The sequence below is a fragment of the Zingiber officinale genome, chromosome 2B, assembly GCF_018446385.1.
Source record: "Zingiber officinale cultivar Zhangliang chromosome 2B, Zo_v1.1, whole genome shotgun sequence".
Classification (NCBI taxonomy): domain Eukaryota; kingdom Viridiplantae; phylum Streptophyta; class Magnoliopsida; order Zingiberales; family Zingiberaceae; genus Zingiber; species Zingiber officinale.
Genome location: NC_055989.1, coordinates 3,358,819 through 3,382,231, shown reverse-complemented (window position 1 = coordinate 3,382,231; position 23,413 = coordinate 3,358,819). Strand labels below are relative to the sequence as shown.

General features: G+C 42.7%; 2 protein-coding genes across 4 annotated transcripts; both read left to right on the top strand.

The window, feature by feature from the left end:
- Positions 1–4,056: 4,056 nt before the first annotated feature.
- On the top strand, positions 4,057–6,546 carry LOC122045105 (transcription termination factor MTERF2, chloroplastic-like). 2 transcript variants are annotated; one of them, XM_042605176.1, is made up of 2 exons: positions 4,057–5,375; positions 6,312–6,546. In XM_042605176.1, the coding sequence occupies exon 1, from the start codon at positions 4,167–4,169 to the stop codon at positions 5,331–5,333; it is 1,167 nt and encodes a 388-aa protein (XP_042461110.1). In that variant the 5' UTR covers positions 4,057–4,166; the 3' UTR covers positions 5,334–5,375; positions 6,312–6,546. The 2 variants fall into 2 exon arrangements, with proteins under 2 accessions (XP_042461110.1, XP_042461109.1); XM_042605175.1 differs by having other exon boundaries at positions 6,283–6,546.
- An 11,829-nt stretch (positions 6,547–18,375) lies between these two features.
- LOC122045104 (transcription termination factor MTERF2, chloroplastic-like) lies at positions 18,376–21,118 on the top strand. Of its 2 annotated transcripts, none has more exons than XM_042605174.1 (2): positions 18,376–19,693; positions 20,630–21,118. In XM_042605174.1, exon 1 carries the CDS (start codon positions 18,485–18,487, stop codon positions 19,649–19,651), a length of 1,167 nt encoding a protein of 388 aa, XP_042461108.1. In that variant the 5' UTR covers positions 18,376–18,484; the 3' UTR covers positions 19,652–19,693; positions 20,630–21,118. The 2 variants fall into 2 exon arrangements, with proteins under 2 accessions (XP_042461108.1, XP_042461107.1); XM_042605173.1 differs by having other exon boundaries at positions 20,601–21,118.
- Positions 21,119–23,413: the final 2,295 nt, after the last annotated feature.

The window sequence follows — 23,413 nt, the reverse complement described above, 5'->3', positions numbered from 1 at the left end:
TCTATATTAGCTGGAAACATACCAATAACACATAACTAGGATTATGAGCATAAGTACTAACAACCTAAGCAAGTCTTTCATGATTCAAGGCATTAAAATAACTAGAAATGCGGAAAAAAACACTATATAAAAACTAAAGTCTTAGTTTGCTAATTTATCCAAGATCTTCATTCCAGGTTCCTTCCACACACATATTCATCGCATTAACCTCCAGCCTCCGCTAATCCACTTTTCCTTTACCATTATCTGCAGTATAAGGAAAGAAGTATCTGTAAGCTTTATGCTTAGTAAGAAACCATCTACCTCACTAAAACATGCATACGATGCAATTTATGTTTTTAAAACATGCTATTTGAAATATATGCTGAACAGGTAAAAGCATAGCATGGCATACAAACAAACTAGTCATGGCAACAAGTGCTAACATAAGCTATCATATTGTATCAATAGGAAACTAAACTGATACAAAAACTGAGCTGAGCTAATTCTAACTAATGCTAAAGCTGTACTGAAATCACATAACTATTTGTGAAGTTTTGAAAACTATTTTCATAAATAGGTTAAAATAATAATCATGCTACTGTTTGGGCCCGACAACTGTACTTGCTATGCGCGCATCCCTATCTAGACCCGGGTTTGCAAGTCCCGAATTTAGTAGGGTTTACTAGGTTATCTAAACCTAGGGACGACTGTGGGAGCCCAACCCAATGGATATCTGATCCAGTACAGTGTCACTGCTAAAATAAAATACTGGTTATAGCTGAATTTTCTTATCTTGCTATTTCTAGGTTATCTGAACCTAGAGCTAGGTAATCTGAACCTAGAGGCGACTGTGGGAGCCCACCCATTGGACCGTAGTCCCATATAAGTTGTACTAAAGCTGCATATACTAAATAAATGCTTCTATCGCATTTAGCTAACTATTAAAATGCCTAAGTCACATTTTAATGGTGCTGAACATACTATCGGGCACTTGGCGTGCGCTGTTGCACACCCTATGTGCCACAAATCCATATACTACTAAACTAAAGCATGCAATCACACGAGAACTACTTATACTGCAGGTGAGGGGTTTCTTACCTCCTGCGCTAGTTTTCTTACGAATCTAGTCGCTAGTTTTCAGGTGGAGACGCTTCCCTCGACGATCCTCTTGCGTCTACGTGCTCTTCTCACGGAGAGGAACGCCCTCGTGCCGGAATTATCGCCGGAAGGTGTTCTTGCGGCCTTTGGAATTGAACCCTAGGTTCCTTGTGGTTGGCGCCGAGAGATGAGGGAGAAGGGAGGTTCGGCGGGATTAGGGTGAGGAGAAGAGGTAAGTCACGATAAAAATAAAACTCCTCACTTAATTCCCTATTTATATTAAGGAATTAGTTCACCCAACTCTAACTTAAATAAAATTGTTTCCCTTTCCTTTCAGCACGGCCCTGCTGGGTTCTCCTGGTTACTAGAGTTCTCCTTAAGTCGTAGGTCCCAATAGGTCTCGGGTTCAATCCTCGCGTAGGCTATTCTATGATTCTATTTATTTTTGCTACTTCTACTACTCTAAAAATTCTGTAAAAATATCCTAAAATTCCAGAAAAATCATAGAATATTTCTAAAATAATTTTGAGAATTTTCGGGCGTTACAATTCCGATGCGGTTGACTTCTTGAGGCGGCAACACGCTCAACTGGTGATATTCCGCACGGTTGTTCGCTACGGAATCATTCTGCTCCTTCTTTGTCCACTGGTTCTCTTCTTTTACTTCTCCATTCTGATCCGTCGGAGCTACAAACTCATACTTTATAATTAACCGAATTTCGAAATCAATTTTCAGGAATAACTCCATACGACGCTTCTAGTGTGCGAAGTCCCCCTCGAATTTTGGTGGAACAATGCTTGGTCCGGCCATCTAATTGCTTCGATCGGCGGTTAGTCCTCCTGAAGCACCTTGCTCTGATACCACTTGTAGGTCCCTTTGGAGGCCGGCAAGAGGGGAGAGGTGAATTGCCCTGAAAAATAAAACACCCTTTCTCGGATTTTTAACTAGATAACAAAACTTGTAATAAAAAAGAACAGAGACTACTTAATAGCAGACACAAAAGAGTTACTTGGTTTGCAACCAAGGGATTGCTAATCCAAGGAAAGTATAGCTCAATGTCTGACGATCTCCTCTGGGCGGAGTAGCCTCTTTATAGCGTTGACAGCACAACAGAATAGAAGAGCACAGAGAAAATGGATAACAAGTTGAATTACATAGACTTTGCAGATCAGTGCTATATTTATAGCACTGTTCGGGGCGCCCTGAAGGGTTCTGGAACCCTGGGGGGATAAAACTTTATCCCCCAACGTTCAGATCGAGTTTGACTCGATCTGGTCAAAATCTTCTGTCCGAGCGCCCGAAAGGGTTCCGGGCACCCCGAGCTGTTCCGGGCGCCCGAATCCCTAAAGTCAACAGAAGTTGACTTTCTTCATCCGGGACCGCTGCTCCGGTTCAGCTCGTCTCGTTCCGGGTCTTTCCCTCCGGCTCCACTAGCTTGGGTGATCTTAGCCATCCAGAATGGGCTCACCCGAACCCAAGTTTCGGCCTTCTCCTCGAGCAGCCTTCCTTCCCGGTTTCTTGTCCCTCAAACGTCGCGTATGTTCTTCTCGTCCACCGGTGTACTCTTCCATGGTCACCTCGTCCCTCGGACACACCGAGCTCGTCAGCTCTCTCCCCGTGCCGTCCTTCTCGCTAACCGCGTCTTCCGCTCGACTTCCTGTGTTCCTAAGCTCCTGCACACTTAGACACAAGGGTTAGACAAAACAGGACCTAACTTAACTTGTTTGATCACATCAAAACACCTTGGGGTTCCAACACCAACATTGAGAGATATGACAATGATCCCACAGTTCGACCAAGTGGGGTAGCCGCTCGGCGAGGACTCCTCCACTCGGTCGTCCTTGGCTGTTCTTCCTTGTGGTGACTGGGTATAGTAGCTTGTCTCCTTCCGCTCGAACAAGCGCTTTGGTGACCTTAGCATTCTGCCGATCTACACTGAGCGTCTAGCGATCTTGCCTATTATTCTGAGCTGGATGGGGGTCGGCTCGAACAAACGTCTTGCCGATCGGACATTGTCCGCACCGATCAGCCATCATAGTCGACCTCCATTTGGCCATCATAAGTAAGCCCTTTGACATCTTAGCGTTGACCATCTTGACTTTGATCTCCATATCGGCTGCTATCTCTGTCCTTTAACCTACATTTAGTGGGCTCCTTTATCACCGTATCAGTGTTCAAATCAAAGAATTCAATAACTTTCACTATGTTAACCGTTTTGTTGACGTTGATCATCCAATAAAATAAACTAACAAAATACTCTTAAGATTTAAGATTTAAGATTTAAATCAGATTTAAGATTTAAGATTTAAGATTTAAGATTTAAGATTTAAGATTTAATGTTATTATTATTATTATTATTATTATTATTATATATATAACAAGAAGATTAAAAAAATTATTAACTTAAATTTATTATAACTCTAACTCCTAAATTTTAAAATCTTAAATCCTAAACATATATAATATATTTCATAATTACATTAAATTTTTAATTTGGAATACTATAAATCAAAGGAAGTATGAACAACTCTTAAATCCTAAAATTTTAAATCATAAATATATATAATATACTTCAAAATAAAAAATAATAAAAAATAAATAATAAAAAATAAAAAATAAGTACAGGCGCTTGAATTCATTTTAAACGCCTAAATCATGTCACCAATAGATATCTAGATCAATTTCAGATGTCCCAAGTACAATCCGGATGGTTCCGCACGCATAAATTTGCAACATATCAAAATATATATGATATTTTTTTTAATTTTTTTAAGCTCCCTTGCATCAATAAAATTTTGTAAAAAACAAAATTTAGGTATGTATGGGGTGAATGGGATACAGGAGAGTGAAGAGAGGATTAAAAAAAAATTGATTTTGAATTGATAAAATCTATATGATCCGACCGATTTAATGACCCCAAATTAATTTCAATTCCAAAACTATGGGAAAAAGTAAACGTTGTAATTTTCGTAGAAAAATCAAAGATATACAGCCCCTGGCACAACTTTTCCAGCGAACCAAAGTTTGGGCGAAAGATCTACCGCCGCCGTTAGGTCGAGCAGTTTGTTTACAGAGCAAAATCAGCAATGTTTCGACGTCTCTCCGCCGCCGTCCACCGTCAACTTCAGGTGACTGCCACTCTCGGCCATCGTCGGACCGCCGCCGCCGCCTCCTCTCGTTCACACTTTCTTGGTTTTGTCAGACCCTACTCTGTCTCCTCCGTCGCCGCCGACGATCCCTCATCCCTAATCGCCTCCTCCCTCACGAGATCGTGCGGGATCTCCGACCATGCCGCCCTCTCCATCTCCAAGAAAGTCCAGCCCGACGCCCTCGACAAAGCGCTCTCGGTGCTCGCCGTCTTCAAGGACTACGGCTTCGAAGAAGCTCATCTCGTCCGCCTCGTCGACCGCTATCCTCGTTCCCTCTTGATGGACGTCGAGAAGACCTTGAAGCCCAAGCTGGAGTTCTATTGCGGGATCAGCCTCGTCGGAACCGCCCTCCCGGAGATCGTGTCAGCGAGCCCCCGGCTGCTGACGGCCAGCTTGGAGAAGCGATTGATCCCCAACGTTGAGTTCCTCAAATCGATTTTGAAAACGAATGAGAACCTCGTGGATGCCCTAAAATACTCGCCTTGGTTGTTCGCCTTCGACACCAGAACTGCCGTTCTTCCCAAGGTCGATGCTCTGCGCGCATATGGCGTGCCCGATGATGTAATCTTAGTGCTTTTGACCCGTTGCGGCTACGCTTTGGTGGCAGATACAGATCGATTCAATGATGCCTTTGACGCGGTAAAGAAGATGGGTATCTGTTCGAAGAAATCCACATTCGCCCATGCCCTCGGGGTGCTCGCTATATTCCCCAAGAAGAAGTGGTTGGAGAAAATGGAGAACTTGAGGGAATTGGGGTGGTCGCAGAATCATATCTTGGAGGCATTTGCAAAATTTCCTTACATTGTGCGGGCATCGACTGAGAAGATAAGGAAGACTGTCAAGTTTGTGGAAGAGAAGCTGGGATGGACACCGGAGCACACAGTGAAGAATCCGTCCGTCCTGGCGTTGAGCCTGGAGAAGAGGTTGATGCCCAGGTATGCCGTCCTGAGCATTCTAGTGCACATGGGATTGATCAAGCCTTGCTTCATAGGGAGTCATTTCAAGATTTCGGACAAGAACTTCCTGGTGCGATTTGTGACCAAGTATCAAGAGAAAGCTCCAGAGATAGTTGAAGCTTATCAAAAAGTGAAATCAGATATATGACTAGACAAATCTGCTAACAAGCAAACTCTTATGTAAGACAAGGTTTGCCTCTTACACCATCCATTGAGATGATCTGAATTGTTCAGTTGTCGCCTTCATCTTCGCTAGATTTTGTTGCGTTAACTTAAACTCAGTTTAGGGCATGTAGATTGTTGCTTAGAGTATGATTGAGATGAATACTCATATTAAGCTTTTGAAAGTTGATTTTTGATTGATCTAGTTGGCCCTATAAGACTCAAATTATGTTGTTGATTTTCCTTTTGTGGGAGTGATATTAGTTAATAGTGTCTTTACTAATTTTAATTGTTTTATCCTCTATTGATTCTGAGAGTGTGACTATGTGGGATGGAATGAAGAAAATCATTTCACTGAAAGATCTGATCAGTGATCTTAGTGTTCCTTGGGCACTCACTCATCCACTGTTTCTAGGATAGTGGAGTGAAAATGAACTTAACCAAGGAACAATGTTTTACTTTAAGGACTAAGTACATTTTCTTAAGGTTCTATTATGGTTGTGATATTTATTAATCCCATGGGGGATAGGAGAAAAAGATGATAATTATGCTTGAAACGCATGTGAGCTACATGAAGCTACAACCTTAAAGTTTACGAGAAACAAATAGAGTTTGATAGTATTTCAAATGCGAGCCAATTTGCTTAGACTGAATTTGCGACCTTAGCAATAAAATGCTATCGAAAACATGTTCAGTCGTTAGACATAGTGACTTAGTGTGTCTCATGCTATCAAACCTTAGCAATAAAAGGTTTTGGGGGGAATAATTCATTAAAATATCTCTAATATTTCGAGTCTTGATTATGTTTCTAAAGTTTTTGCGGAGCCATTTATGTCCCTCATGTTTTACAAAGTATCTCAAATTTATCACCACTGTCAATTCTTCTGTTTTCTCTAATAGAATCTTTCACGTAAGATACGCATGATCATTTTTAGTGCCCAACTTGCTCGCTCGCTCACGTCAGGGTCAAGGAGGGAGGCGAAGGCAGAGTTCTTGCGGCCGGCAACGAGCTCGAGGAGGAGCGGCTGAAGTTGAAAACATCGGCCTTGACAAAGAGGGCGTCGTTCGTGACAAACTCAGGGGCCATGTAGCAGTTGGCGTCGTCGACACGAGTGTGGACGTGGGTATAGTCCTTTGGGAACTGACGTGCCATGCTGAAGTCAATGATCTTGGGCGTCCATCGTGTTGAATTATAAAGTGATGTTCTTAGAAAACTAAGTTAATCTAGTTTATTGCGTGTTAAATGATTTATTTTATAATTTGGAAGTCTAATCATTGATAGTTTTGTCCGAGTCTTTAGGCGTTTAGAACGTGTCGTGTGTGATCTTATTTTATAGGACATGGTGTGATCCTAATCCTATTTTATAGGATTTGTGATAGGTTAAAGAATTTTGATGTAAAGCCTATATATAGGTTTTTTTTCCTTCTCGTTAGGGTGTAAGAGAGTTTTCCTGTATTCCATCTTTCAAATAATTATTGTTGATAATTTCTTCACGTTATTCTTCATATCAAGAGTTTTCTTCACGGTTAGTCATTTCAATTTGCTTGGTGTGACAAGTTTTTTTATCTTGTCGGTTCTATTTTTTTCTTTACATGGTATCAGAGCCAGGTTATTTTCGTGAAGAAGGTTATTGCTCTCTCGATATGGAAGGCACTGGTCGTCCAGGGCGTCCTTAAGCTCCATGGAGGGCGCCCTCGACCTGCTTCCTGCACTGCTTCAGCCAAGGCACCCGAGGCGCCACCAATCTCCATGGAGGGCGCCTTAGACACTATTCATCCAGGCTTGTAGTACTTTTTCATTCCCTGCAAGATATCTTAGAACAAAATACAAACTATATCCTACAAAATAGAGTTAGAACAAATATAACAAGATTAATATAACAATTTGACAACCATAGGACTGTCCGGTTCTGATTAGGATTTCCAGTCAGAAACCCTAGGTCTAATCGACGCCTACTGTTCCCTCACCGAGGAGCGCATCCTCACCTACTCCACTTAGGAGAGTTTACCTGTTGCCAGACCAGTCCTCCAGACTGACTGGACTTTTGCTCAGCGCCCTAAGCTCCAGGACTTTCTACTGGACGTTCGCTCCACAACCCGTCCAGTCTTCCACCCGGTTCGTGACACTAAGACTTTCCACCTAGAGTCCCTGACTCTAGGATTTTTGTCCGAAGCCCTCGACCTGCCAAGACTTTTCGCCTAGAGTTACCACCCCCTATGACCTAGGGTTACCATCGCCTAGGGTTTTCCCTTTGCCTAACCGCAGCTAGGACTTATGCCTAAGTACACTTAGGACTTTCCTACAAACTCATTCAAGCATGTTAGACCACAAATAACCTTAACTTTGAACCCTTTGTCATTTATCAAAACTCAGGTTCGATCGTCAGATGCTTCCTGCACCAACAGTTAGTGCTAACCACACCAACAGATACATCCCTGCTTTGGTCACTACTCGAGTTGTTAACTTTACTTTATAGCTTTAGGAAGCCACTCGGCCTTATTCATCGCCGACTTAGTTTTAGAGTCGTCGCTCGGCTATTATTATCATAGACTTGAGTTTATAACCGTCATTCGACTGTTGATGCATAGACTTGGGTTTGTAGTCGTCGTTCGGCTATTGAAGGCGCAGATTTATAGTCGCCGCTCGACTGTTGAATAAAACTAGAGTTAATAGTCACTGCTCGACTATTGACGAAGATATGGGTTTATAGTCGCCGCTCAACTGTTATCAAAGACAAGCGTTTATAGTCGCCACTCGAGTGTTGAAGAAGACAAGGGTTTATAGTCACCGCTCGACTGTTGACGAAGACAAGGATTTATAGTCGTCACTCGACTGTTGATGAAGACAAGGGTTCATAATCGCTGCCGCTCAACTGTTAACGAAGATAAAGGTTTATAGTTGTCGCTCGACTTTTAACTTGGCCGAGCGGCACAAGAGTCTGACACACTTGAGATTTTTATTCATTGTCGTCTTCCTGCATCCACAAGACATATATTCATACAAGTACATTAGGAGTTAACCATGTACCTCTCACCCGGCCCTATAGGGCTAGAGATGGTTTGCACTCCGGGGTCGATCAAACTTTCTTCCATCTTCGTCTTGCAAATAGTACACTCCCAAGCGGAGCTTCTGAATGGTTTTAAAAGGTCCTGCCCATGGAGCCTCCAATTTGGTGACGTCACCGACCGGCTTCACTCTTTTCACACCTGATCGCTGACCTAGAATGACCTTGGGATCACCCTCCGATTATAGTTTCACTTCATGCGTTGTCTGTACGCCATCAGCCGGACGACGACCTTATCCCACGCTTCTTCCACCAGGTCAAGCTCCATGAGCCTTTGCTCAGCGTTTCCATCATCGTAGAGTTGCAGCCGATCAAATTCTACTCCAACTTCCACTGGAACCACCGCCTCACCGCCATACACCAAATGGAATGGAGTGATGTAAGTCGCCTCTCTTGGTGTGGTGCGTTGGGCCCACAACACGCTCAAGAGCTCATCGACCTAGCTGCCTCCAGCATGGTCGAGCTGAGCCCGTAAACCCCTAAGGATTTCTCGGTTGGTGACTTCCACCTAGCCGTTGCTTTGAGGGTAGGCTACTGAGGTGAAAAACTGAGCAATGTCGTAGCCCTCGCACTACTCCTTGAGTCTTCGTCCGGCGAACTACCTCCCATTATTCGAGATGAGCCAGTGAGGGATGTTGAACCGACATAGGATATTCTGCCATATGAACTTAATGACCATATGTTCGATTATCTTAGCTAGCGGCTAGACCTCCACCCACTTTGAGAAGTAGTCTACTGCGACAAGTAGAAATCTGTGTTGACCGATCGCCATTAGGAATGGTCCAATGATATCCATACCTCATTGGTCGAACGGACAAGACACCGTGGATGCCTTCATCTACTGCAAGGTGGTCCAAAAGTATCCTGCCAGCAGGATCTTTCGTCAAGCGATCTGCCGTCCGGGTGACTTCCGTAGGAGCCTTGATGAACCTCCCTCGAGATATATTCGATGTCCTCTAACCCGAAGCACTTGAGCAACGGTCTTGAGAAAGCTCTTTTATATACCTAGTTGTCGATTAGAGTGAACTGCTCGTCCCTCTTTTTCAACAAGCGAGCTTCTTCCTGATCGGCTAGAGTGCTACCCGATTGGAGAAACTCTATCAATGGGGTCCTCTAGTCACTCGAAAAGGTTATTTCTTCCATCCTATCAATGTGTGCCGCCAGTGAGAACTACTTAATCGATTGACTTATTATGACCAGCGATAATGAACTGGATAACTTAGTCAGCTTGTCTGCGGCCTGGTTGTCTAATCAAGAGATCTTTTGTATAACAACTTCCTGGAAGTTTGCCTTCAACTTCTCGAAAGCTTCTGCATGTAGCCTGAGTTAGGAGCTACTTATTTCGAATGCCCCCAATAGCTGCTGAGCAGCCAGCTGAGAATCTGAGTGGATGAAGAGTTTTGCAGCTCCGACATGCCGAGCCACCTGCAAGCCGACTATCAGGGCCTCGTACTCGACTTCATTATTTATAGCCCAATATTTTAGTCGTACGAACAATTGCATCCTGTCCTCCCATGGTGAAATCAAAAGAATGTCAATCTCACTGCCTTGCCGAGTGGACAATCTGTCTACATATATTTTTCAAGTAGCGTTCAGCTCGGCTTTCTGGACCTCAGTGACAAAATCAACTAAGGTCTGGGCCTTGATCGTCGTCCGAGGCTGATATTGTATATCGAACTCGCTCAGCTTGGTTATCCATTTGATCAGTCATCTTGATGCCTCTGGGTTAAGAAGGACTCTCCCCAAGGCGCTATTGGTTATCACGACGATCGGATGTGATAGGAAGTACGAACGGAACCTCCGAGCGGCGAGTACTAGTGTGTATGCTAATTTTTCAAGACTGGTGTAGCAGGACTCTATATCTTTTAATATATGACTCAGAAAATATACATGTTGTTGCTCGGAGCCATTCTGACACACTAAAGCCGAGCTGACCTCATACTCGATGGATGACAAGTAAATCCATAGTAGCTCGCCAACGATGGGCTTGGCCTATACAGGCAAGGAGGTAAGGTACTTCTTGACCTCTTCCAATGCCTTGTCGCATTCCACGTCCCACTGGAACTTAGTCGCTCGACATAGTATCTTGAAGAATGGGTGACTCTGGTTGGACGATTTGGAGATGAACCTTGATAGTACAGTAATCCTCCTGGTCAACAGTTGGGACTCCTTCAAGTTACGGGACGGGGGCATGTCTTGTAGTGCCTTTACTTTGCTTAGATTCGACTCGATCCCCCTTCGGTGACGATGTATTCGAGGAAGCGACTACTTTTTGACCCGAACAAGCACTTGTTCAGGTTCAGCTTGATTCTATACGCCCTCAAGGCTCGGCAAGTTTCTTCCATATTTGCACAAAGGTTAGCAGCTTGGAGGGATTTTATTAATATGTCATCGACATATACCTCAATGTTGCGACCGATCTGCCTTCGAAACACCTTGTTTATCAGTCTCTGATAGGTGGTGCCAGCATTCTTCAATTCGAACGGCATGACATTGTAGCAATAAGTTTCGTCGGCAGTGATAAAGCTAACCTTCTCTTGATCCTCCCGGGCGAACGACACTTGGTGATAACCTTGGTATGCGTCGAGCATGCAGATCAGCTTGCAACCCGCCGTGGAGTCCACCATCTGGTCTATCCTGGACAAGAGATAGAAATCTTTCGAGCAAACCTTGTTCAGATTATGAAAGTCGATGTAGACTCACCATTTGTTGCCTGACTTGAAGACCAACACGATGTTGACGAGCTAGCTCGGAAACTAAACCTTGCGGATGTGGTCGGCTTCCAGCAGTTTTTCTATTTCCCCCTGAATGATCTGGTTCGGCTTCGCACTGAAGTCTCTCTTCCGCTGTTTAACCGGCCAAGCGTCCGGTCGGACGTGAAGCTCGTGCTGAGCTACACTTAGCGAGATGCCCGGGAGCTCGTGGGTCGACCAAGTGAATACATCGTGATTTCGCCTAAGGCAAGTGACCAGCACTCCCTTCCTTTCCTCTGTTAGGTCAGCGGTGACGAAGGTGGTGGCCTCCAATCAGCTGGGATGAATTTGGACTTCTTCATTTTCCTCGTAGGCCAGCATGGGAGGCTCTTCCCTGATGGCATTCGCTTCCAAGCGCGAGGTCTTTCCATGCGGCTCTTGCTTCGGACCTGACCATCTCGATGTAGCACTGTCGAGCGGCTAGTTGATCGCCTTTAACTTCGCCCACCTCATTGTCCACTATAAACTTGATTTTCTGGCAGAAAGTGGACACCACCGCTCGGAACTCGTTAAGGGCCGATCGACCCAATAGAACATTATAGGCGGATGGCACATCAGGTGGTTGATGGCTACTAGGTGGTCACCAATTAGGTGCAACTACGGGTCCGACAGGCGCCTCCTTTCTTCTTGTTGCTTGGGTCTCTTCCACGTTTATGTACTCCATGGCCCTCCTGAGCATATTGTCAAAGTCGTTTGATGGCCTCCATATGAGTGAGCGAAAGAACTCTCCTTCGGTGAGCCCCTGGGCGAAGGCGTTCACCAATATTTCAGAGGAGACCAATGGAATATCCATGGACACCTGGTTGAAGCACTTGATGTAAGTTGTCAATGCCTCCTTGGGTCCTTGCTTTAATGCGAACAAGTTAACACTCGTCTTCTGGTAGCAGTGGCTGTTGTCGAAGTGATGTAAGAACGCCGCTCGAAAGTCTTTGAAGCTATGAATTGATCCGCTCGGCAATCTTTTGAACCATCGTTGCGCTGATTCGGAGAGGGTCGTGAGGAAGATCTGATACTTCACCCCGTCAGTATACTGATGAAGTATGATCGTGTCATCAAATTTGGTCAAATGGTCATCCGGATCAGTCGTTTCATTGTACTCCCCGATCGTCAACGATGTGTAATGCTCTAGTAGACGGTTATCCAAGATCCCTTGAGAGAACTGTTGATTGATCCGCTCGTGTGAATCATCCTTCCTTGGTGTTTTCCCTTTCCTCACGTTCTGAACGGGTGCATCGTCCGAAGAGGATCCTCGTTCCCAATATGCTCGGCCTAGCTCCTCTAATGGAGTGCAGAATAGCGCCCGATGGAAGGGGATCGACGCATTGGGCGTGTCTCCATACGTGCTGGTCAGCTTCTTACTCTATTCCCAAACGGGTACATGATCCGCTCGGTCTCCATATCTGGCTTGATGACCCGCTGCTGAAGTCGCAGGCTCTTGTATCTAGCGCTCAGCTAGTGCCTGTTGCTGTTGCTCCACCAATTTAGCCGCTTGGACTTGTATGAGCACATCCAGCTCCTCCTTTGTCAAAGTCATCGTGGCGAGTCATCCAATGTCCTCCATTTTCACATTTCGGATGCAGGCGACGTTCCCACATACTGCGCCAATATGATCCTATCAGAAAGTTATGGAGATGGTTGGCTGGGGATATGGCTGTTGCGTTAACTGGATGTTGACCTCGCTCTGCTCTACAAATACAAGAAATGTTAGTGCCGAGCCAGGGAAAGCGTTGGCCCTCCGACGCTCAAGTCAGTGACCGGAAAAGGGAAAAGATTGAGCAACAGTAGACACAGCCGTGAACAGTAAAGAATGCATACCTCCGTCGATATATGGACCCCCTTTATATAATACCTTGATGGGTGACGTACGTGCTTCTCGAGGCGTGGGCACGTTCTCCAAATGCGCGTGGGCACATTCTCCAATTTGTTAGGAAAGTGCATCTGACATCATACCTTAACAGGGTACGTATATCCCTGACAAGACAGTAGAAGTTTCCGTCGTACGATTCGCCCGTAGACCATGTCATGTGTCAGCAGCACTATCTCCCAACTGTATGTCCCTTTAGAGGCTAGCAAGAGGGGAGGGGTGAATTGCCCTGAAAAATAAAACACCCTTTCTCAGATTTTTAACTAGATAACAAAACTTGTAATAAAAAAGAACAGAGACTACTTAACAGCAGACACAAAAGAGTTACTTGGTTTACAATCAGGGGATTGCTAATCCAAGGAAAGTATAGCTCAATATATGATGATCTCCTCTGGACGGAGTAGCCTCTTTACAGCATTGACAGCACAACAAAATAGAAGAGCACAGAGAAAATGGATTACAAGTTGAATTACATAGACTGTGCAGATCAGTGTTATATTTATAGCACTGTTCGGGGTGTCTTGAAGGGTCCGGGCGCCCTGGGGGAATAAAACTTTATCCCCCAACGTTCAGATCGAGTTTGACTCGATCTGGTCAAAATCTTCGATCCGGGCGCCCGGAATGGTTCCAAGCGCCTGAAGCCCTAAGGTCAACAGAAGTTGACTTTCTTCGTCCGGGACCGCTGCTCTGGTTCAGCTCGTCTCGTTCCGGGCCCTCCGGCTCCACTAGCTTGTGTGATCTCGGTCATCCGGAATAGGGCTCACCTGAACCCAAGTTCCGACCTTCTCCTCGAGCAGCATTCCTTCCCGGTTTCTCGTCCCTCGAATGTCGCGTACGTTTTTCTCGTCCACCAGTGTACTCTTCCACGGTCACCTCATCCCTCGGACGCACCGAGCTCGTCAGCTCTCTGCCCGTGCCGTCCTTCTCACTAGCCGCGTCTTCCGCTCGACTTCATGTATTCCTAAGCTCCTGCACACTTAGACACAAGGGTTAGACAAAACAGGACCTAATTTAACTTGTTTCATCACATCAAAATACCTTGGGGTTCCACCAATCTCCCCCATTTTGATGTGAGCAACCCAAGTTAGGCTAGGGTAAACAAATGCAATAGAAATAATTCAGTTTGCAAATAAGTCCAAAAATAATTTCAGTTATACCACCTCCCCCTAGACTTAACATACTTCTCCCCCTTTGATCACATAAAAAATGGGGTTCTTTTTAACAAGTCTAATGTTAATTCTAACCTTAAAAAATAAAGTTAGAAGATTTGAGAATTTTCCAAAAGTTTAAGTTTTGTAAAAAAAAAAATCATAAGTAAAATTTTTCTAAGGCAAATTGCAATAAAAAAAAATTTGAAAAAAATAAATTTCCAAGTTTTTGAAAACATAATTTTTAAATTTTAAACATAATTTTTAATTTAAGATAAAAAAATATAAGTTTCCAACATAATTCAAAATTTTCTTTGGAAGAAATTTCCATAAAAATTTTTAAAGCAAATTATTATTATTTTTTGTTTTATTTTTTTTTTAATTTGCAACAAAAATATTTTCTAAGTTAAACAAAATTTTCAAAACAAATGTTTAAAAACTTTTAAGCATTATTTAATTTTAACTTTAATACTTTTTCCAGAAAGTTAATTAAACATTCGATTTCAATATTTTGGCTTCCAAGTAATGGCGAGGCACTAGGCCTTCTTGGTTATTAGAGCAACAATCACTTCCTTAGACAAAGCCTCATAAAGAAACTATCTGTTTAACTTTTACGCTGAAAATGCTAAGTTTAATTTTAAATTCAAGTTAAACATGTTTTCGGAACTCAATACAAGTTCCTACCTACAGGGTTAATCAAGTATTTCCTAGGTACATAGGCTTTTGATATTTTTCTAATTTGACTTTGGTGAAACCTATAGTACTAGTTTAGTCCTCTATACTTTTTAAAAGCAGAAATATTTGAACAGGTAGACTTTTTCAAATTTTCTATTTCTTCTTTTAATTTTTCATTTTCAAGTTTCAATTTATCAAAATCCTCTATTAGACATGATTTTATCAAAATTCTTTTGGTTTCTAAAATTTCATTTTTTAATTTGGTATTTTTTATTTTCTAATTTATACATGGATTTTGCCATAACCTTAATACCAAAGTAAAGTTGATCATGAGGTAAGAGGCATACCTCACTTACCATATCAGACTTGAAGTCTGACTCTCCCCCTGCTTCGCTGGATTCATCTGAGGTCGCTCCCCCTTCATCGATCCTGGGTTCTGATATACTTTGCCCTTCATAGCTTGCCATCAGTGTTATCCCGAAATATTCTTGTATCTCAGACTCAGATGATGAAGTGTCGTCCCAAGTGGCTTTTAGGTTCTTGTGCTTCTTGGATATCTTGACTTTGTCCTTCTTGAGTTCTAGGCAATCTTCTTTTAAGTGTCCTTCCTTTTGACACTGGTGGCAACGCATCCTTCTTCTATTTATTGGATTCTTTTTATTCTGCACTTCTTTAAATTTATTAGATCTAAATTTTTTTTAAAAATTTCTTACCATATACGTTTCCTGATCCTCTTCTGAATCTGACTTGGGTTCATCCTTTTTGGTTGCGTTTAGTGCGATCATCTGGCTTGATTCCTTTGTTGTCCCTGCACACCTGGTTTCATGTAATTCAAGAGTAGAGAACAATTCTTCTAAAGTATTTACCTCCAGGTCTTTTGAAATATAGTAAGCATCGACGATTGATGTTCATTCGGGAGTTCTGGGAAACGCATTAAGTGCGTAGCGTATGGTGTCCCGGTTCGTTACCGTTTCACCAAGGTTCTCGAGACCAATACTCAATTCCTTTACCTTCGCGTATAGATTGGCTACCTTCTCACCTTTTTCCAGACGGATGTTCGTCAGTCTGTTCCGAATGATGTCTCTTCTTGCTAGCTTGGCTTCAGATGTTCCTTCGTGAAGCTCCAGGAACTTCTCCCAGAGTTCTTTGGCCGACGAGTAGATTCCGATGCGGTTGACTTCTTGAGGCGGCAACACGCTCAGCAGGTGATATTCCGCACGGTTGTTCACTACGGAATCATTCTGCTCCTTCTTTGTCCACTGGCTCTCTTCTTTTACTTCTCCATTCTGATCCGTCGGAGCTACAAACTCATACTTTATAATTAACCGAATTTCGAAATCAGTTTTCAGGAATAACTCCATACTACGCTTCCAGTGTGTGAAGTCCCCCTCGAATTTTGGTGGAACAATGCTTGGTCCGGCCATCTAATTGCTTCGATCAACGGTTAGTCCTCCTGAAGCGCCTTGCTCTGATACCACTTGTAGGTCCCTTTGGAAGCCGGCAAGAGGGGAGGGGTGAATTGCCCTGAAAAATAAAACACCCTTTCTCGGATTTTTAACTAGAAAACAAAACTTGTAATAAAAAAGAACAGAGACTACTTAACAGCAGACACAAAAGAGTTACTTGGTTTGCAATCAAGGGATTGCTAATCTAAGGAAAGTATAGCTCAATGTCTGACGATCTCCTCTGGGCGGAGTAGCTTCTTTATAGCGTTGACAGCACAATAGAATAGAAGAGCACAGAGAAAATGGATTACAAGTTGAATTACATATACTGTGCAGATCAGTGCTATATTTATAGCACTGTTCGGGGCGCCCTGAAGGATTCGGGAGCCCTGGGGGATAAAACTTTATCCCCCAACGTTCAGATCGAGTTTGACTCGATCTGGTCAAAATCTTCTGTCCGAGCGCCCGGAAGGGTTCCGGGCGCCCCGAGCTGTTCCGGACGCCCGGAGCCCTAAAGTCAACAGAAGTTGACTTTCTTCATCCGGGACCACTGCTCCGATTCAGCTCGTCTCGTTCCGGGTCTTTCCCTCCAGCTCCGCTAGCTTGGGTGATCTTAGGCATCCGGAATGGGCTCACCCGAACCCAAGTTCCGGCCTTCTCCTCGAGCAGCCTTCCTTCTCGGTTTCTCGTCCCTCGAACGTCGCGTACGTTCTTCTCGTCCACCGGTGTACTCTTCCATGGTCACCTCGTCCCTCGGACACACCGAGCTCGTCAGCTCTCTCCCCGTGCCGTCCTTCTCGCTAACCGCGTCTTCCACTCGACTTCCTGTGTTCCTAAGCTCCTGCACACTTAGACACAAGGGTTAGACAAAACAGGACCTAACTTAACTTGTTTGATCACATCAAAACACCTTGGGGTTCCAACACCAACATTGAGAGATATGACAATGATCCCACAGTTCGACCAAGCGAGGTAGCCGCTCGGCGAGGACTCCTCCACTCGGTCGTCCTTGGCTGTTCTTCCTTGTGGTGACTGGGTATAGTAGCTTGTCTCCTTCCGCTCGAACAAGCGCTTTGGTGACCTTAGCATTCTGCCGATCTACACTGAGCATCTAGCGATCTTGCCTATTGTTCTGAGCTGGATGGGGGTCGGCTCGAACAAACCTCTTGCCGATCGGACATTGTCCGCACCGATCAGCCATCATAGTCGACCTCCACTTGGCCATCATAAGTAAGCCCTTTGACATCTTAGCGTTGACCATCTTGACTTTGATCTCCATATCGACTGCTATCTCTGTCATTTAACCCGCACTTAGTGGGCTCCTTTATCACCGTATCAGTGTTCAAATCAAAGAATTCAATAACTTTCACTATGTTAATCGTTTTGTTGACGTTGATCATCCAATAAAATAAACTAACAAAATATTCTTAAGATTTAAGATTTAAGATTTAAGATTTAATATTTAATGTTATTATTATTATTATTATATATAACAGGAAGATTAAAAAAAATTATTAACTTAAATTCATTATAACCCTAACTCCTAAATTTTAAAATTTTAAATCCTAAATATATATAATATATTTCATAATTATATTAAATTTTTAATTTGGAATACTATAAATCAAAGGAAGTATGAACAACTCTTAAATCCTAAAATTTTAAATCATAAATATATATAATATACTTTAAAATAATAAATAATAAATAATAAATAAGTACAGGCGCTTGAATTCATTTTAAACGCCTAAATCATGTCACCAATAAATATCTAGATCAATTTCAGATGTCCTAAGTATCATCCGGATTGTTCCGCGCGTATAAATTCGCAACATATCAAAATATATCTGATATTTTTTTTATATTTTTTTAAGCTCTATTGCATCAATAAAATTTTGTAAAAAACAAAATTTAGGTATGTACGGGGTGCATGGGATACAGGAGAGTGAAGAGAGAATTAAAAAAAAAATTGATTTTGAATTGATAAAATCTATACGATCCGACCGATTTAATGACCCCAAATTAATTTCAATTCCAAAACTATGGGACAAAGTAAACGTTGTGATTTTCGTAGAAAAATGAAAGATATACAGCCCCCGGCACAACTTTTTCAGCGAACCAAAGTTTGGGCGAAAGATCTACCGCCGCCGTTAGGTCGAGCAGTTTGTTTACAGAGCAAAATCAGCAATGTTTCGACGTCTCTCCGCCGCCGTCCACCGTCAACTTCAGGTGACTGCCACTCTCGGCCATCGTCGAACCGCCGCCGCCGCCGCCTCTCGTTCACACTTTCTGGGGTTTGTCAGACCCTACTCTGTCTCCTCCGTCGCCGCCGACGATCCCTCATCCCTAATCGCCTCCTCCCTCACGAGATCGTGCGGGATCTCCGACCATGCCGCCCTCTCCATCTCCAAGAAAGTCCAGCCCGACGCCCTCGACAAAGCGCTCTCGGTGCTCGCCGTCCTCAAGGACTACGGCTTCGAAGAAGCTCATCTCGTCCGCCTCGTCAACAGCTTTCCTCGTTCCCTCTTGATGGACGTCGAGAAGACCTTGAAGCCCAAGCTGGAGTTCTATTGCGGGATCAGCCTCGTCGGAACCGCCCTCCCGGAGGTCCTGTCAGCGAGACCCCGGCTGCTGACGGGCAGCTTGGAGAAGCGATTGATCCCCAACGTTGAGTTCCTCAAATCGATTTTGAAAACGAATGAGAACCTCGTGGATGCCCTAAAACACTCGCCTTGGTTGATGGCCTTCGACACCAGAACTGCCGTTCTTCCCAAGGTCGATGCTCTGCGCGCATATGGCGTGCCCGATGATGTAATCTTAGTGCTTTTGACCCGTTGCGGCTACGCTTTGGTGGCAGATACAGATCGATTCAATGATGCCTTTGACGCGGTAAAGAAGATGGGTATCTGTTCGAAGAAACTCACATTCGCCCATGCCCTCGGGGTGCTCGCTATATTCCCCAAGAAGAAGTGGTTGGAGAAAATGAAGAACTTGAGGGAATTGGGGTGGTCGCAGAATCATATCTTGGAGGCATTTGCAAAATTTCCTTACATTGTGCGGGCATCGACTGAGAAGATAAGGAAGACTGTCAAGTTTGTGGAAGAGAAGCTGGGATGGACACCGGAGCACACAGTGAAGAATCCGTCCGTCCTGGCGTTGAGCCTTGAGAAGAGGTTGATGCCCAGGTATGCCGTCCTGAGCATTCTAGTGCACATGGGATTGATCAAGCCTTGCTTCATAGGGAGTCATTTCAAGATTTCGGACAAGAACTTCCTGGTGCGATTTGTGACCAAGTATCAAGAGAAAGCTCCAGAGATAGTTGAAGCTTATCAAAAAGTGAAATCAGATATATGACTAGACAAATCTGCTAACAAGCAAACTCTTATGTAAGACAAGGTTTGCCTCTTACACCATCCATTGAGATGATCTGAATTGTTCAGTTGTCGCCTTCATCTTCGCTAGATTTTGTTGCGTTAACTTAAACTCAGTTTAGGGCATGTAGATTGTTGCTTAGAGTATGATTGAGATGAATACTCATATTAAGCTTTTGAAAGTTGATTTTTGATTGATCTAGTTGGCCCTATAAGACTCAAATTATGTTGTTGATTTTCCTTTTGTGGGAGTGATATTAGTTAATAGTGTCTTTACTAATTTTAATTGTTTTATCCTCTATTGATTCTGAGAGTGTGACTATGTGGGATGGAATGAAGAAAATCATTTCACTGAAAGATCTGATCAGTGATCTTAGTGTTCCTTGGGCACTCACTCATCCACTGTTTCTAGGATAGTGGAGTGAAAATGAACTTAACCAAGGAACAATGTTTTACTTTAAGGACTAAGTACATTTTCTTAAGGTTCTATTATGGTTGTGATATTTATTAATCCCATGGGGGATAGGAGAAAAAGATGATAATTATGCTTGAAACGCATGTGAGCTACATGAAGCTACAACCTTAAAGTTTACGAGAAACAAATAGAGTTTGATAGTATTTCAAATGCGAGCCAATTTGCTTAGACTGAATTTGCGACCTTAGCAATAAAATGCTATCGAAAACATGTTCAGTCGTTAGACATAGTGACTTAGTGTGTCTCATGCTATCAAACCTTAGCAATAAAAGGTTTTGGGGGGAATAATTCATTAAAATATCTCTAATATTTCGAGTCTTGATTATGTTCCTAAAGTTTTTGCGGAGCCATTTATGTCCCTCATGTTTTACAAAGTATCTCAAATTTATCACCACTGTCAATTCTTCTGTTTTCTCTAATAGAATCTTTCACGTAAGATACGCATGATCATTTTTAGTGCCCAACTTGCTCGCTCGCTCACGTCAGGGTCAAGGAGGGAGGCGAAGGCAGAGTTCTTGCGGCCGGCAACGAGCTCGAGGAGGAGCGGCTGAAGTTGAAAACATCGGCCTTGACAAAGAGGGCGTCGTTCGTGACAAACTCAGGGGCCATGTAGCAGTTGGCGTCGTCGACACGGGTGTGGACGTGGGTATAGTCCTTTGGGAACTGACGTGCCATGCTGAAGTCAATGATCTTGGGCGTCCATCGTGTTGAATTATAAAGTGATGTTCTTAGAAAACTAAGTTAATCTAGTTTATTGCGTGTTAAATGGTTTATTTTATAATTTGGAAGTCTAATCATTGATAGTTTTGTCCGAGTCTTTAGGCGTTTAGAACGTGTCGTGTGTGATCCTATTTTATAGGACATGGTGTGATCCTAATCCTATTTTATAGGATTTTTGATAGGTTGAAGAATTTTGATGTAAAGCCTATATATAGGTTTTTTTTCCTTCTCGTTAGGGTGTAAGAGAGTTTTCCTGTATTCCATCTTTCAAATAATTATTGTTGATAATTTCTTCACGTTATTCTTCATATCAAGAGTTTTCTTCACGGTTAGTCATTTCAATTTGCTTGGTGTGACAAGTTTTTTTATCTTGTCGGTTCTATTTTTTTCTTTACATGGTATCAGAGCCAGGTTATTTTCGTGAAGAAGGTTATTGCTCTCTCGATATGGAAGGCACTGGTCGTGTAGCGGGACTTGTTTTGGAATTATTGAATCAGTCCAACTATCGAATTTAGAAGACATGTATGAAGTCATATCTGGTCGGTGAAGATTTGTGGGATGTCGTTTCCACTAATGGAGTTGTCGCTCCGGCAAATATCACCGAGAACGCATAAGCATTTAAGAAATGGAAGCAACAAAATGTTAAGGCAGAATTTGTTTTGAAGAGAACCATTTCTCATGGAATATTTGAGCATGTAATCGAATGTGAGTCTGCCCGTGAAATTTGTCAAACTCTCGATTGGTTGTTCAATAAAAGGAATGAGGCTCGATTGCAAATACTCGAAAACGAGTTGGCGGCTGCAAAGCAAGATGGTATCTCTATTTCTGAATATTTTCTCAAAGTAAAAAGTTTATGTTCAGAAATTTCTCTTCTAAATTCTGAAGAACGAATCTCGGAAGCAAGAAAGAAGCGATATATTATTTGTGGTCTTCAGCCTGAGTATACTCCATTTATCAATTCAATTCAAGGATGGGCTCAACAACCATCACTAGAAGAACTTGAAAATCTTCTCGCATCACAAGAATCATTGGCCAAACAAATGGCTACAATGAATATTAAGGAGGAGTCAAAGAGTGCCTTATTTGTTAAAAAAAGGGAATTTTTATAAAGGAAAAAGTAAGATAGAAGAAGGTACTTCAGATCATTCAAATGCACCTAAGAAGGCGTTCAAATGTTACAAGTGCGGCAAGCTTGGTCATATTAGAAAGGATTGTCGAGTTAAATTGAAATAAGAAAACTATGCAAATTTGGCCGATGTGGCCAAAGAATCTGAAAAAGAAGATGATTGGAAGAATTGTTTCCTTACTGATATTGTTGATACTCAACGAAAAACATGCTTAATAGCAGAAGGAACTTCTCACATAAAGCATCCACCCAAAAATGAATGGATTGTAGATTCTGGTTGTGGTCATCATCTTACCGAAGACGAATCAACTTTTTCATGTTCTCAGTTACATGATAGTGGCAGGGGTATTATCACCGCTGATAATACAATTCATAAAATTCAGAAAGAAGGCACCGTTGTTATTGACAACAATCGTGGAGAATCAATCACACTAAATAGTGTATATCATGTGTCGAGGATACAAAAGAATCTTTTTTCTGTTGCAAATACAGTGGATGATGGAAACTTCGTGCTCTTCGGATTGTGAGGTGTGAAGTTTCTTCGGAACGTCAAAGAAATTAAAACAGACGTTGTTCACACTGGTACGCGTGTAAATGATTTATTTGTTCTATCTGCATCAAATTCATACATTGAAAAGATGAGTAACAATGATAATTCCTCCTTGTGGCATGCAAGACTTGGTCATCTAAACATGACTAAGTTGAAGGTAATGATTCAAAGGAAATTAGTTGATGGTTTGCCTGATTAATCAAAGGTTGAGGATGGCAAAATTTGTGAAGGCTGTCAGTTTGGAAAGGCACATAGACTTCTTTTTGAGATCTCAAATTCACGGCGCACAATTCCCCTGGAACGAATCCATAGTGATTTGATGGGTCCTACTCGAACTGCTTCTTATTCTGGATATCACTATATGTTGCTGTTTATGGATGACTATACCGCGGTTCACATGGGTTTATTTTGTGAAACACAAATTAGAGGTATTTTCAAGATTTTTGGAATTCAAAGAAACTGTGGAAGGAGAATTGTGTAGAAAAATCAAAATTTTGCTGACAGGTAATGGAGGAGAATTCTGTTCAAATGAATTCTTCTCATTATGCCGAAATAATAGCATTAAAAGAGAAATGTCTTATCCGTAGACGCCGCAACAAAATGGCGTGGCTGAAAGAAAAATTAGACATCTTGTGGAGACCTGCAAATGTTGGCTGCATCGAAGAATTTATCCAAGGAGTTACGGGCAGAAGGTATGAAGTGTGCAGCTTATGTTATTAACCGGGTGCCACTCAGTCCAACCAATAATACGGCACCTTATGAATTGCTCTTCGGTGTTAAACCAAACGTGAAATATTTTCTAGTCTTTGGTTCAATCTTCTACGTTCAAGTGTCTGAGTCTCAAAGGAGTAAGTTTGATGCCAAAGCAATTAAA